The sequence below is a fragment of the Priapulus caudatus genome, unplaced genomic scaffold, assembly GCF_000485595.1.
Source record: "Priapulus caudatus unplaced genomic scaffold, Priapulus_caudatus-5.0.1 Scaffold349, whole genome shotgun sequence".
Classification (NCBI taxonomy): Eukaryota; Metazoa; Priapulida; class Priapulimorpha; order Priapulimorphida; family Priapulidae; genus Priapulus; species Priapulus caudatus.
In genome coordinates, this window is record NW_014577410.1 from 358909 (window position 1) to 373613 (window position 14705).

General features: G+C 42.4%; 1 protein-coding gene across 2 annotated transcripts; it reads right to left on the reverse strand.

Annotated features, from left to right (window-relative positions):
* Positions 1-1788: 1788 nt before the first annotated feature.
* On the reverse strand, positions 1789-13789 carry LOC106809383 (WD repeat-containing protein 91-like). Of its 2 annotated transcripts, none has more exons than XM_014812447.1 (16): positions 13636-13789; positions 8009-8119; positions 7612-7765; positions 7086-7291; positions 6659-6783; positions 6133-6289; positions 5708-5849; positions 5304-5482; positions 5090-5144; positions 4577-4721; positions 4217-4313; positions 3853-3947; positions 3574-3709; positions 3058-3166; positions 2603-2715; positions 1789-2099 (listed from the first exon to the last, which is right to left on the reverse strand). In XM_014812447.1, exons 1-16 carry the CDS (start codon positions 13753-13755, stop codon positions 1878-1880), a joined length of 2166 nt encoding a protein of 721 aa, XP_014667933.1. In that variant the 5' UTR covers positions 13756-13789; the 3' UTR covers positions 1789-1877. The 2 variants fall into 2 exon arrangements, with proteins under 2 accessions (XP_014667933.1, XP_014667934.1); XM_014812448.1 differs by lacking the exon at positions 13636-13789 and adding an exon at positions 10317-10380.
* Between the last annotated feature and the right edge of the window lie 916 nt (positions 13790-14705).

Consider the following 14705-nt stretch of genomic DNA (forward strand, 5'->3'; position numbering starts at 1 on the left):
GCAAACATATAACAGGTGAGGTCAAATGTGGTAATAGGGTCATTCCGTGTCAAATCACCCAAAAAAAATGGAAATTTACACCTGACCTCCTTCAAATTGGCTGAAATTTGGTTTATGGGGTAATTTAGGCTGAAAAAGCTGAAATTTCAAATTTCAGCTCCGTTGGACAAACGGTTTTCGCGCTACGGCACGCCCTTTTTTGGCGATTTTGGCCAAAATGGACGCACCCGTCAATTTTCAAATGGTCATATCTCTGTAACTACTAGGCCAAATTGGTTGATATTGGTGTCTTTGGAAAGCTAATTGCATAGGCAATCCAAATCTGTCATTATTTGTTATATAGGAGCAGTTTAAAGTTTGATGACCTTTTGACCTTGAATTTGACCTTGAATTTGACCCTGTGGATCACGTAACCTTGAGATGAACTTCATTGAAAATTATACCTCAACATGTTTTCTACATAATATACAAAAATTGGAGATATAATATTTTTTGTTTGCTTTCCAGCTCTTCTCAAAGTTGCATAGTAGGTGCAATAATGCCTATATTCCTATGCAATGCTGTACATGTAGGCACATATGTATACCATTTCAGTCTATTTCGGATATCAAGTTAATCCCAAACATTGGCTTTGCTGTACATAACCTGATTGAGAATGACAGGTGGCAATAACATTCTAAATGACTATTCAGTCTAATGAAAAATCATTATATTACCATGTTTTCAATTATCAATAATTCATTGATTATCAATGATCAAGTCCGGATGCACACTTGAAATCCTCGCAGCATCGTTTTCTGAGATGAAGTACTTTCTGGAAGAGGCTGATGTAAGAGATGGGGTGTTGATTAATTGTACACAGAATATCATCTTCTGTAACCCAGCATTGATCTGTTTCCAATGGCCATTTGAATTGCTTGGTAGGTCCATGAGGGTGCATAAAATTGATGTGGTAGTCACCAAACTCCTCCGAAATTTCCTCCACCATGCCAATCCACGGAAAGCCGTCATAAAGACAGCAGACCAAGTTTTGTTTCTTTATTTCTGATTGCACAGATGGTTCTGGTTCTATAGTTCTGCATCATTACTGTCTCAGAACTTCTTTGCAACATCACATGGCAAGAGTGCCTGTGACGGTATAGGAGGGACTGTCATTAAGCGACTAGTCACCAAGGCTAGCCTGCAGCGCCCATATAATGACCAGATTCTGACAGCGGACGGAATTATGGATTTCTGCGTGGAGAATATCCCTGGTATCACGTTTTTCAATGTGACACCTGACCAGAGGATGTAACTCAATCAGCTTCAGAGTTAAAGGACAGGTTTGATATGGTGAAAACTATCAAAGAGACACTGCAATACCACAGATTCGTTCCAGTCTCCAACTCTACGCTACATGTGTACAAGTTGAGTAACCAAGCTGGCCCTGCGGATTTAGTACATGTTTCAGACAGTAATGATGCAGAACTAGAACCAGAACCATCTGTGCAATCAGAAATAAAGGAACAAAACTTGATCTGCTGTCTTTATGACGGCTTTCCGTGGATTGGCATGGTGGAGGAAATTTCGGAGGAGTTTGGTGACTACCACATCAATTTTATGCACCCTCATGGACCTACCAAGCAATTCAAATGGCCATTGGAAACAGATCAATGCTGGGTTACAGAAGATGATATTCTGTGTACAATCAACACCCCATCTCTTACATCAGCCTCTTCCAGAAAGTACTTCATCTCAGAAAACGATGCTGCGAGGATTTCAAGTGTGCATCCGGACTTGATCATTGATTACCAAACTCACAAAAATGTCTACAAATCAACGAGTGAACGCAACAGAACAAATAGCACGTCAACAAAAAGTTCCCCCGCTCAGGGCCACTACACATGCGCTATACAGACCTTGTATATGAGTCCACCAGAGGGCGCGCACGTGAGTACGTGTTTTCCAGTGGAGTCGAATGAGAAGAGGTTCCCGCGTGGCGTGAAGCTCTGCTGCTTGCCTCCCATGCCAACGGCGTTAAACGGACCCGTTGCTCCGTTGTGGATGCCTAGCTCTACCAGCCGGCGACCCGACCTCTTCAGCAAACTCCACTGTACGAACTACACAGAAGGTAAGCAGATGTTCTGAGTATCGGCATTTCGTCCCATCACGATTTATTCGAGCATTTACTTTTACGCGACCATACTGGAATCGCTAAACTGGAAGGTACACGTTTAGTCAGGGAAAAGTAGTGGAGGATTTTTATTTGTCCACGACACAATGGTGTTTGAGATTTTTCAGCCTATAAGAATTTTGCTCAACGTTTTGGTGACAATTCACGTTGCTGGGTCCTATGAGTTTTCTCACAATATATGTCACCTATCGTCCTCACTCCCACTGCATTTCACAAACGTTTGAATATAACTCATCCGGTTGACTCAATGTGGAGTAAGATAAAATAAGTAGTAAAGACATGCATCTCCATCTTGTTCGATCACAATCAGCAGTCTCTACCCACCTGGACGTCACTACACATGTAAGAGCAAAATGTAGCGCCGCTCCATGCACCCAACTTGCTGTCACTACCTATGCACGAGTGAGAAAAACGGCCCTCTATACCTACCTTGCCATCGCTGCCCATGCTGTAGCACGAGTTTTCGTCCTCGCTGAATCGTACGCTGTGGACTTGACCCTGGTGAGCCTTCCAGCTAGCTATCGATTCATTTCTCTGCATATCTGCAGATAACAAACCATAAATAGTACTAGTATGGCACCCTTACAAGGTTAATGTGGAACTAGCTGTCCACCGACCCACCCCATAGCACCAATACAAGTTCTCTATACACAGAAGTTCACACTAGTTGATTTTATCTACTTCAAAACTTGAATATTTTTATGAATACACAATGTTACTGTATACATGAATATTGCTATTAAGTTGCATCTCAAACACATCTGCATAAGCGAACTCTTCTTCGACTTCCCCCCCCCCCAATTTCTATGGAAATGCAACGTGAATTAAAAAGGTACTAATTAACGCCTAACAAATTTACATGCGGAACACTCCCATACACTTACCGTAGAGAGATATGACACCACCAGTGCTTCCAGTAACTAGCAGGTTGCCATTGTGGTTAAATGCGGTACAATTTACACATCTGTCATCCGAATCTAGTGGCAGCAGTCGCTGTGATGAGAAGCAGACACATTATTAAAATTACACTATATTGACTGACAATGCTAATAAGTACTAACCAGATTGCATTTATACTATATAAAATGTCAGCATTACTCAGTGTTTTAGCATATAACACAAATAGAATAATTTGTCCATACAATGAAGGTGTGAACTACATCTTTACAGCTAAACAGTTACTCTTATATAAAGTTTTAGTATTTTCACTCTAATCAGCTTAGACATGTTCATGACATATCTGTATTATTATATATAACGTTATATATTATTATAATTATATCTTTATTTATATTATTATATATGTTTATGACATGTCTGACTCGTTATAAAAAACGTTTTCAAATACAATTGTAATCGTTATGAAAAAAGACGTTTAATGGTAATATGATTCATTTTACCTCTATTTTCATGTTTTTGGTGCTGCAGACATACATTCTGCCTTTGCATTGGTCCCACTGCAATTCTGTGCTTGGCTTTGCTGCACATGAGCATACAAAGCTGGCTCCTGAAGGGCTGCTAGCTATGGACAGTACCCTAAAACAGAGACTCACTCAGCACTACCCTGAATTACACACACTCACTGAGTGCTAACCTGAAACATACCCACATGGCAGATGCAACATGCATTTTACCATTTATTTTCCCACATGTTCAAAATATGTGCAACATATTTTTACCTTGGGAAGCTTTGGTCCACAATGATTTCATTTAAGTTCTTTTTCTCCACTGTATCAAACATTCTCACTGTGCCCATCCTACTACCAAGTAACAACTGAAATTTGAAATCCTTTCATTAGATACTGTAACACCATATACGACACAGCTACACAAGAAAGTGAGAATTATACATTGACTCATTTTATTGAATTTACCAAATTATGTTGCTATTGTTTCAGTGATTATCAAATTGAAATCACAACATTGAAATCAAGAAAGGCAAGATGAAACATATTAGTGGGCATGCTCCCTGCAATAAATTAAAAGAGAAAAACACGAAAAAGACCGAGCATAGAAGTTATTGGCTACAAAGACAATGCTTACGTATCGATCCATCTTCCCTGACCATTCCAACGTCTGGAGTGGAGATTTCGTCATCACCACGACAACTGTACTCGGGACTGGACTTACCGACCAAACTCTGAAATACATCATCACATGTCTATCTGTAACACCATAGGTAGAGGAGAAATCCCTCCCTCAGTAAAAAAAATATACTCAAGCTCAGTCGCCTCTATAGAAAGGACACCTGTGAAACCACCTCTATAGTACAGACGTCTGTCTGTAAAAAAAAAACTGTAAACAAAAAGTATAGATGTTTGCCTTGATTGACCGTCACATACAGGTCTGACTTCACTCAGTAGACGAGAATGCAAGAATGCACGACGAATAGAGTGAACGTACTTGACTATTCCATCGAGGTCGCAGCTTGCCACCATGCCCGCCAGGGGGCTGAAGCGACAGTGTACGATGGCCGACTGATGCTCCCTGTACTCATCCTGACTGAGCAGCAGGAACGGTGGTGCCTCCTTGCTCTCCTCTTCCTCACCTGCAACGAGCGCTAGGTGTTCACGATGCGCACAATCGCATCACGAGTGTCATCTCATCTAATGAACTGGACTAATTAGAATTAATTAATCAGGAAGTGGTTATCGTAACTGCCACTGCTGAACATTTTACTATTTTTTGTTTGTTTTATTCGCGTTGAAGATGCTGACCGAAGCTATACTCGCTCCTAAGGTACAGATGACCATAGACTGTTTACGCCTAGTAGCAAGCATTAGAAATACACAAAGTAACCAGTGAATCTCTGGTAGTAATGACCCCTATAACGTAGAAATGAATATATAGATGCGCCTGTAACCTGTAGCATACAGGTGGATTAATTGAGAGACAGACCGACTACCAGACACTCACCCATACTGTTCTCACTAATCTCCGGGGGAGGGGAGGTCGGTGATTTGATTTCTTCCTGCAACACAGATGGCACCACTGTGACTGTAGAGTAATATTCACAACCACCTGCACAAACTCGGCAGCTTAAAACAAGTAGCTCGTTTTTTTTACATAAATTTTGGGTATACAACACATCGCACGTTACAACCGGAGAGAATGTGCCGTTGTCGCTCACTTTAGCATTAGTCTTGAGCTTTGTGGCTTCACTGCTGTTACTCAGCAGCTCTTGTCTCTGTCTCTCCATGTCCTGCCGCTCTTGTTGCAAACGCTGCTGTTTGCTCCTCTCAGAGGGCGCCACCTGCTCAGATCGAGGCGAGTTTCCACTGGCGATGGGTGAAGGCTTCGCTATGCTACCTAGTAAGACAAATCCCATCATGTATGATAACAGCCACCAATTAAAATGCGCAAGCAATGATTTATCTCGACTGGGCGAATACATTTTATGAAAAACCCAACTGCACAACATAATAAAAAAACAAACGATGCAACGAATTCACCGCTGCTCTATGTAGAGGTTTTCTCTAGTCATTCGTTTAACATAGAATGGTGAACGACGTGTCGGCTTCGACGCTCGCTCACCGGTGGGAGTGATGTGGCGGGACCGCTGCCGTGATGGAGGCTGCTGCAGCTGTGAGCCCCGGCTGTTCACTTTCCCATTAGCTGCTGTCGACAGACTACTTCTTTCATCGCTAGGGGATGTTGCCAAGGTTCGCTTTGGTATCTACGTGGAGAGGCATGCAGGAAAAGTACAGGTAGAGTAAAAGCTGCGCATAGGTAATGCGGATTTAAACCACAAGTAAAGCATAGGTAAAATGCAGGTAAAACACTCGTAAAGTATGGGGTAAGCATATACATAACGTACAGGTAAACGACAAGTAACACAAGTAATGTGGATTTAACTCACGGGTAAAGCATAGGCAATACACAGATGAAATATTGGTAAACTATAGGTAAAACATGTAGGTAAATCACAGGTAAATGGTAACGTGTGTTTGTTTGCTTACCTGACTCTGTGTAGTCGTTGGCTGTGTCTGTGAGACGGCCACCGTCGTCAATGGTGTTGGCTTCTTGCTAAGTGTCGGTGACACAGATGGCAGACTGATATTTTTGATAAACGACTTGATTCCTTTTGACTCAGAAGCAGAGCTTGGCGGAGATTCTCTGCATCAGGCAGGCCAGAATTTTAGTTTACAAACACATGAACATCATACATATCATACACACATACATAGCATGACATTCAAACAAATGATACACAGCATGTGGTAATCTATAATATACACGTGTTCTGTGTTACGATTCTTGGTTTACTAAATATTTGTGATTCTTGGTTCAGTGAATTCTTGCTATTTGTGTTTTTGTGAACATGTATGATTAATGATTTAGCAGATTCTTGCAATTCTGTGCAGACTCACAAAATAAATACAAACAATTTTGCCTGGCAAGACAGAGATATGAATATGTGCAGCTGCTCACTTGACCATAACTCTGCATGTCACGGCCGTAACTAACGATCGAGGCGTGACAAACCTGGCTATGCAGAAGAAGTCATCCATGAGATCAGAGCCTGTGGAGATAAAATCTTCATCTTCCATCTTCTCCTGCTTCGATTTCGCCGCTCCTGCCGTCTGCTCACCACTCACTGCAGCAGCAAGCTGCAACGACAGCAGAACAGTCGTCATTGTTTAAACCAGACTGCTTCCTTGTCTTTGTTTATGGAAGCAGGCTTAGAAGGCAGCTGTCATTAAAATTCTGACTAACCAATGTCCACATCAGCTCTGTCTGATACAGCAACAGTTCCTTTATAAATTTGGCACTAACAAAGAAAGATCTACTATAGTGTATATTATAGTATATATTATAGAATCTTCTATAAAGAAAGATGAGTTTTTATAGTGATGCACAGATGCATATCGGTGCTCGCATCCTTATTCTATCATGACGCACGCATGCTCACCTGTTCTCTCAGTCTAGCGTTCTCGTCCAGCAGTTCCTTGAATCTCTGCTGCTCAGCCTCGTACTGCATCAGCTGCGGCTTCGGCAACGCCTGGAAAATGGCGGCAAGAAAGTTGTGCAGCGAGAGCCAAAATATGTCCTGCCACTGGCGCGTGAAGTAGGTGCTGAATGCTGGGTTCTCCTCCGCAGCCTTGATGTATGGCAACGCTGGGAGACAGATGATGAAACGACACAGGTGATGAACAAGACAAATGATCAGCAACACTGCAAAACCGATCATCATGTGATTAACCATATCCTGCGTGATTCTCGTAAAGTCTCCTAATCATTTAGATGTTCATCTATTTGTAATATAACACAATAAATTATGTAAGGTTATAACAGGAGTACAAGAGTAGCATGCTGTTTATTCCCTATAATATATATTACTTCTGATAATAAGATATGTATATAGAAGTGTCATGTAACCACTGCACTTATTGCAAGATTATAGCATGCATCTTGCTTCACAAGCAGATAAAACTCACCAAACCAATCTTTCCATTCTGATTGGTTTTGTAGTTCTGGAGTCATCTTCTCAAAGAACTCTATCACTTTGTCCACTTTGTTATTCTGATACGCTATGACGAGGTATGTCTTGAGTAGATTCACCTCCAATTTGCGTGTATGTAAGGAGTATCGCTACAATAGATACATAGTACACATAACAAACCACCTGCCTTACAATTTGAAAAACAGAAGCACAAAAATGATCAAATGACCATTGTTTATTTGTAAACACTTTGCCTGAAGTCATGAATGACAATGAAGCATGCTAAGGGGTTCACCTAGTCATATTTAAAATTCCCTTGAATGCAACAGATTTTCGGTGAGTAATAATCAATACATTATAAATATAAGGTGGCGAATTTTGCCAATAATTACCTGTGGTAATCTGGAGAAGAATCGTCGGTCTAGATGACACCAGTACTCACGCAACGACACCAGTTCATGGTTGCTAACAAAGCTGTTCAACTGCTCAATAAGCTTGTCAATCTGAGAAGAAATGTTCATACAACATACAGTACTGCCATGACGTAGTTCAACTTTTAGTAGGTAGTAGGTAGTAGTACTAGTAATGCTACTGCTACTAGAGCTACCGATAATCGATATAGCATTATGCATATATGGATATGCAACTGCATCAGTGCATGATCATGATATTGACACTATGACTATGAGTTTGGCTCATAGGGTCTATATGTCCCCCAGGGTACTGCCAGAACGTACCGCTGGAGGTATGCGTCCGTATACCAGAACGTACCCTGGTAACTTATCTAGCTGATATGGTTAGGGTTAGGGTTTAGGGTTAGGGTTAAGGTTGAGGTTAAGGTTAGGGTTAGGTTAAGGAGTAAGGCGTAGGCGACTCCCTACTCGTTAGTGGAGTAGGCGAGGTATGATCCGGCATAGCAGATAGTAGTATTTAGTACTAGGGTACGTTCCGGTATACCGCCTGGGGGACATAGACCTTATCAGTATCAGCATGAGTTTGTTGTACATATAGTTACTAGAGCTCATAGGGTCTATGTCCCCCAGGGTACTGCCGGAACGTAACCTGGCGTCGGTTCGGTATACCGGAACGTACCTGGTCACTATTTGATATGGTTTAGGGTTAGGATTGGGGTTAGGGTTAGGGTTAGGGTTAGGGTTAGGTTCGGGTTAGGGTTAGGGAGTAGGCGTAGCAGGGCGTCGGAACTGCGCGGCAGCTGCGGCGACCGCCGCGGCACTTTTTTCAGGCCATAAATTTTCCGTAACCAATATCTTTCAATAATTTATACGTCTTTTGGCCGGTACATATATCATGTATATACGTGTAATCTAGGCCGCCTATAAGCAGCAGACCAAGGGTCAGATGAGGTCAGGGTCAGGGTCGTGTAGAGGGGTGGGTCTAGGGGGCGGGGACCCCTCCTGCCCACGCAGAAAACGCATCTGAGGGGGTCTGTAATTTCAAAAATTTCTGGGGAGGGCCACGTCAGTCCCCCCCTTCGCCGTGCAAAAACGTCTCAAATGTCAGGAAAACTTTCTTAAACACGTTATTAGAATGTTACTGATAATGTTAACCTAAAAGAAACACTTCCCATACATTCAAGGAACATAACTTTGTTAGCTTGGGTATGTCTTACGGTTAGAACCCCCCCCCGTGGTCCAAATCGCTGTACACGCGCCTCGCAGGTCCCTGTAGCTATAAAATTTTATAATCCAGAACTCTGGCAGCACATTCCTCTGGCTCACGCGTACTTACTCCTGATTCTATGCAGGCAGCATGCGTTGACGTTATATTTGAGGGAGCATGATGCTTCGCTCGGCGTCAGCGAGTTTCATGACGAATATTACAAGTTCGTTTGTGAGCACCAGTACAATTGTCTGCATTGTCTTGAATGGGAATGTATTTCAGGAAGTTTACCAAGTTATTCCACTGTAAAAGTGAGAAAAATTTATTTGGAGTTTTTTTGGTCATTATTGAATATTTTATTCTATGTTAAGCAACAAATCTTTCAAATCATCATGTATTTTTCTAACAATTAACAGTGAAACACTTTTTTGTGCTAAATCACAATGCTCAGGAATGCACCAGAGCCCACCATTTGCCTGTTAGATTTAAAATTTTCACGGGGGAGGGCATGCCCCAGACCCCCCCCCACTAGGGGTGGCTTTGCCTCCCGGGGCTCGCCCTAGCTATCACCAAAGCCGCGGCACTATTTTATTGCCCTTCGAACGCCTTTGGGCGTGGCGACTCCCTAGACTCGTTAGTGGAGTGGCGAGGTATGATCGCGGCATACGCTAACCTATTATATTGTATAATATTATATTTATATTGATGTAAATGACATTGGTTTTATTGGGACCCATGTTCTCTATCCTTGAAACCGGACAGGGCCCCCTCTCAGCGTTACTAGAGCTAGTTGTACCACAATGCATTGGTTTTCGATACATGAATTGCATGCACATGGTGCAGGATGGTATGGATTTAATGATCGCGATATGTCTATTGTGCAACATAATGCTATATGTACACATTTTGGTCATTGTCAACTATTCGGTTTTGTTTGACAACAAGGCACTTGAAGGCTGAAGCAGCAACGGGCTAAATGATCAACTGAACTGGCTACCGACCCTCTCACTCGTGGCCATTATTGGCTAGTGTTTTTCGAGGCTTAGCTCTAAGTATTTTATGAGATTTTAAAGATATTACCCTGAAGCCTTTGTCTTTATGCTGTCTTTAGTTCAAATCTAAGCTTTTTAGAGTTGCTGTATGTTGTTCTAAATGCCAACATATTCCTTAATCATATCGTCAATAAAATTTGGCATGTAGCCATTTTTACGCAAACAACTTAGATGTACAAGGCGATGAACCTGAATTGGTCATGTACTTGTGATGCTATAGGCGACCATTTTAGATCGAAGTTTTCGTCAAGTAGTTTTTGCGGCTGTTTTGGCGGCGCGACTGTTGCACGCTTACACTCAGGGGCGGCGCCACAGGGGGATAGGGGGGGGGGGGCGGTCGCCCCCCTATCATTTGCAAGAAAAAGGAAAAGAAGAAGAAGAAAAAGAAAAGAAAGAAAAAAGAACAACAACAAGGAAAAGAAGGAGAAGAAGAAGAAAAAGGAAAAGAAGAAAAAGAAAAAGAAACATCTTGCAAATGTCTTGCAAATGATTAGGGGGAACGTGGATGTGCACGTGCGTGGTGTGTGCACGTGCGTGTGTGTGCACGTACAGTGCGTGGTTTGCGTACGAACACCGGGCGTGCGTGTGCACGTAACAACGTGCGTGTGTACGTACACGGTGCCGTGGTTGTGTGGCGTGCGTGGTGCACGTAACCGTGCGTGCGAGCGTGCGTGGCGTGTGTGTGCACGTACACGTGCGTGCGTGTGTAACTACAAGTTGCGTGCGTGTGCATGTACACGGCTAACTACTAACGCTTATAACGAAAACAATGCCAAGCTATGACACAAAGAAGGGTCAAAGGCGCCGCCTGTCTGTTGTTAGTTTTTGTATTATTTATTTATTTAGTTGAGTATTTTTTAGTGCGTGTGCACGTACACGTGCGTGCGTGTGCACGTACAGTGCGTGCGTGTGCTCGTACCAAGTGGCGTACGGCGTGTGCACGTACACGGCTAACTACGAATCGCTTATAACCACTGATCTCTATAATATAATCATATATTTATATATCATATATATATAATCATCTGATTATATTATATAGAGTAGTGCTTATAACGAAAACAATGCAGCTATGACAAAAAAGCGTCAAAGGCGCCGCCTGTCTGTGTAGTATGGTAATTATTTAATTATTTTTAGTTGAGTAGTAATTTTATAATGTTTTTCTCAATAAAAATAGCATGCATTGCGGGCGGTATGCTGGAAACACCTGCGAAAATTTCGAGTGGTTTACGGCTCCTCGTCAGCTCATGTAAGGTTACGCAAAGGTTTACGTAAATTTTAGCTTGATGAATCGCGCACCTAAAACGGCTCGCTTGTGTACCGCGAAATCGTACGCAAACTTTACTAAAATAACTGCGTTGATAAATCGCAACTAAGCAAACGTCGATTGCGTACACAAATTTACGCAAAATATTTTGGCGTACGCAGCTTGATGAATCATGAATCTACCCGTGACCCACCTGTCAGTGCAAGCGACACGGTATCAGAGTCTAAAAGTTTCCAGGGGCGTGTATAGGGGGGGGGGGTCCAGGGGGTCCGGACCCCCCCCCCTGCTCGCCGCAGAAAACGCATGCTGAGGGGGTCTAATTTCAAAAAAATTACCCACCCGAACGATTACCCACCCGGACAATTACCCACCCGGACAATTACCCACCCGGACAATTACCCACCAGGACAATTACCCACCAGGACAATTACCCACCAGGACAATTACCCACCAGGATATTACCCACCGGACAATTACCCACCAGGAAAATTACCCGCCAGGACAATTACCCACCTAACCTTCCAATAAGGAAAAAATTCCCCCTTCCGTAAATTTTTGTCCGCTGCAATACATAATGTATGTCTGGAAAAGAGAGAAATGCCTACCCCATGTGTTCAGAGAACAGCGGCGTCGATAATTGGGACGGGGAGGGGGAGTCGCCCCTACCCCTCCTATAATGACGGAAATGTTGTATCCCCAAATGATATTGCTCTTGGCCATGTACGTTATGTTATGTAACTGTTTGTGCGTGTGTGCGTATATGTGGCTGGCTGTGTGCGTGCGTGCGTGTCTGTGTGCGTGCGTGCGTGTCTGTGTGCGTGCGTGTGTGTGTACGTGAGTGAATATACTGATTCACAAGAATTTATTACAAGTGTTAATACTTGTGTCAAGTGGGGGGCCATGCCCTCCGAAAATCTTTTTTATTTTGATGCAAAATGGTTCAATTTGACGCATTAATTCTAAGGTCATCTATCTGCATTTTTTCCTAGCTTATATTTTAGTAGGATTGATGATATTTATCAGCAATTTGACCACATGACAAATACATCATTAGTTTACTGCAAAAAATATACGTACTTAATTGTCAATTTTTACAGCGTGATATATATAATTGCTTTTAAAGGTCATGTAATATGCCACTGTTGAAGTACTGTATATTTGCATATGTACATCCCTTCTTCACTTATGAATAGTTATAACAATAATTTAGACAGTGCGGCCAAAAATGAAACAATGGTCTTTCTGACTGCTTGTGTAATGAATAGAATTGTGAATAAAGTTTCAAAATCATAACTGAATTGTCTAATATGAGGTTTTAAATCATTGTTTTCACATTTCATCTCTGAATGTATACAAGATTTTTAGTTTTTATGTGATACAGGTAGTGATAATGTACATTATGAAAACACATAATTTTCCATTATATCGCAATATATACATCTAATGATGTATTCAATAAATTCCGAATTTTAACAACCGCTTGAGGGGAGCAGACTGCAATTTCAGGCAATCGATAAATCGAACGCTTATGGTAGGATACGCGAGCATGAAGATGCACAGATGGACTCAGCATGCGAGCGATTAGGCGCGGGGAGCGACGCTCGCGCGAGTATCGTCAGCACTGTCGCGTAGGCAAAGTCGTTAGTGGAGTAGGCGAGGTATGATCCGGCATACCCTAACCTATTATATTGATATAATATTATATTTATATTGATGTAAATGACATTGGTTTTATTGGGACCCATGTTCTCTATCCTTGAACCGGACAGGGCCCCTCTCAGCGTTACTAGAGCTAGTTGTACCACAATGCATTGCCATTGGTTTTCGATACATGAAATGCATGCACATGGTGCAGGATGGTATGGGATTAATGATCCGATATGTCTATTGTGCAACATAATGCTATATGTACACATTTTGGTCATTCAACTATTCGGTTTTGTTTGACAACAAGCACTGAAGGCTGAAGCAGCAACGGGCTAAAGTAATGATCAACTGAACTGGCTACCGACCCTCGTGCCATTATTGCTAGTGTTTTTCGAGCTTAGCTCTAAGATTTTATGAGATTTTAAAGACATACCCTGAAGCCTTTGTCTTTATCTGTCTTTAGTTCCAAATCTAAGCTTTTTAGAGTTGCTGTAAGTTGTCTAAATGCCAAATATTCCTTAATCATATCGTCAATAAAATTGCATGTAGCCATTTTTACGCAAACAACTAGATGTACAAGGCGATGAACCTGATTGGTCATGTACTTGTGAAGCTATAGGCGACATTTTAGATCGAAGTTTTACGTCAAAGTAGTTTTGCGGCTGTTTGGCGGCGCGACTGTTGCACGCTTACACTCAGGGGCGGCGCCACAGGGGGGATAGGGGGGGGGCGGTCGCCCCCCTATCATTTGCAAGAAAAAGGAAAGAAGAAGAAGAAAAAGAAAAAAGAAAAAAAAAAGAAAAAGAAGAAGAAGAAGAAGAAGAAGAAAAAGAAAAAGAAACATCTTGCAAATGTCTTGCAAATGATAGGGGGAACGTGGATGTGCACGTGCGTGTGTGTGCACGTGCGTGTGTGTGCACGTACACGTGCGTGCTTGCGTACGTACACGGGCGTGCGTGTGCACGTACACGTGCGTGTGTACGTACACGTGCGTGGTTGTGTGCGTGCGTGTGCACGTACACGTGCGTGCGAGCGTGCGTGCGTGTGTGTGCACGTACACGTGCGTGCGTGTGTAACTACAAGTGCGTGCGTGTGCACGTACACGTGCGTGCGTGTGCATGTACACGGTTAACTACTAACGCTTATAACGAAAACAATGCCAAGCTATGACAAAAGAAGCGTCAAAGGCGCCGCCTGTCTGTGTTAGTTTTTGTAATTATTTATTTATTTTTAGTGCGTGCGTGTGCACGTACAAGTGCGTGCGTGTGCACGTACAAGTGCGTACGGCGTGTGCACGTACAAGTGCGTACGGCGTGTGCACGTACACGGCTAACTACGAAATCGCTTATAACGAAAACAATGCCAAGCTATGACAAAAAAGCGTCAAAGGCGCCGCCTGTCTGTGTAGTATGGTAATTATTTAATTATTTTTAGTTGAGTAGTAATTTTATAATGTTTTCTCAATAAAATAATGTATGCTGCGGTATGCTGGAAACACCTGCG

Excerpts from the sequence above, each read along its gene's own strand:
- LOC106809383 (XM_014812447.1), bottom strand. The coding sequence starts at position 13,755 with ATGGCTACATGCAATTTTATTGACGATATGATTAAGGAATATTTGGCA. Across the intron at positions 6,290-6,658 it reads GACTTCTTCTGCATAGCCAG|AGAATCTCCGCCAAGCTCTG; the intron begins GTTTGTCACGCC and ends TGCCTGATGCAG. Across the intron at positions 5,483-5,707 it reads CCGCCACATCACTCCCACCG|GTAGCATAGCGAAGCCTTCA; the intron begins GTGAGCGAGCGT and ends TTGTCTTACTAG.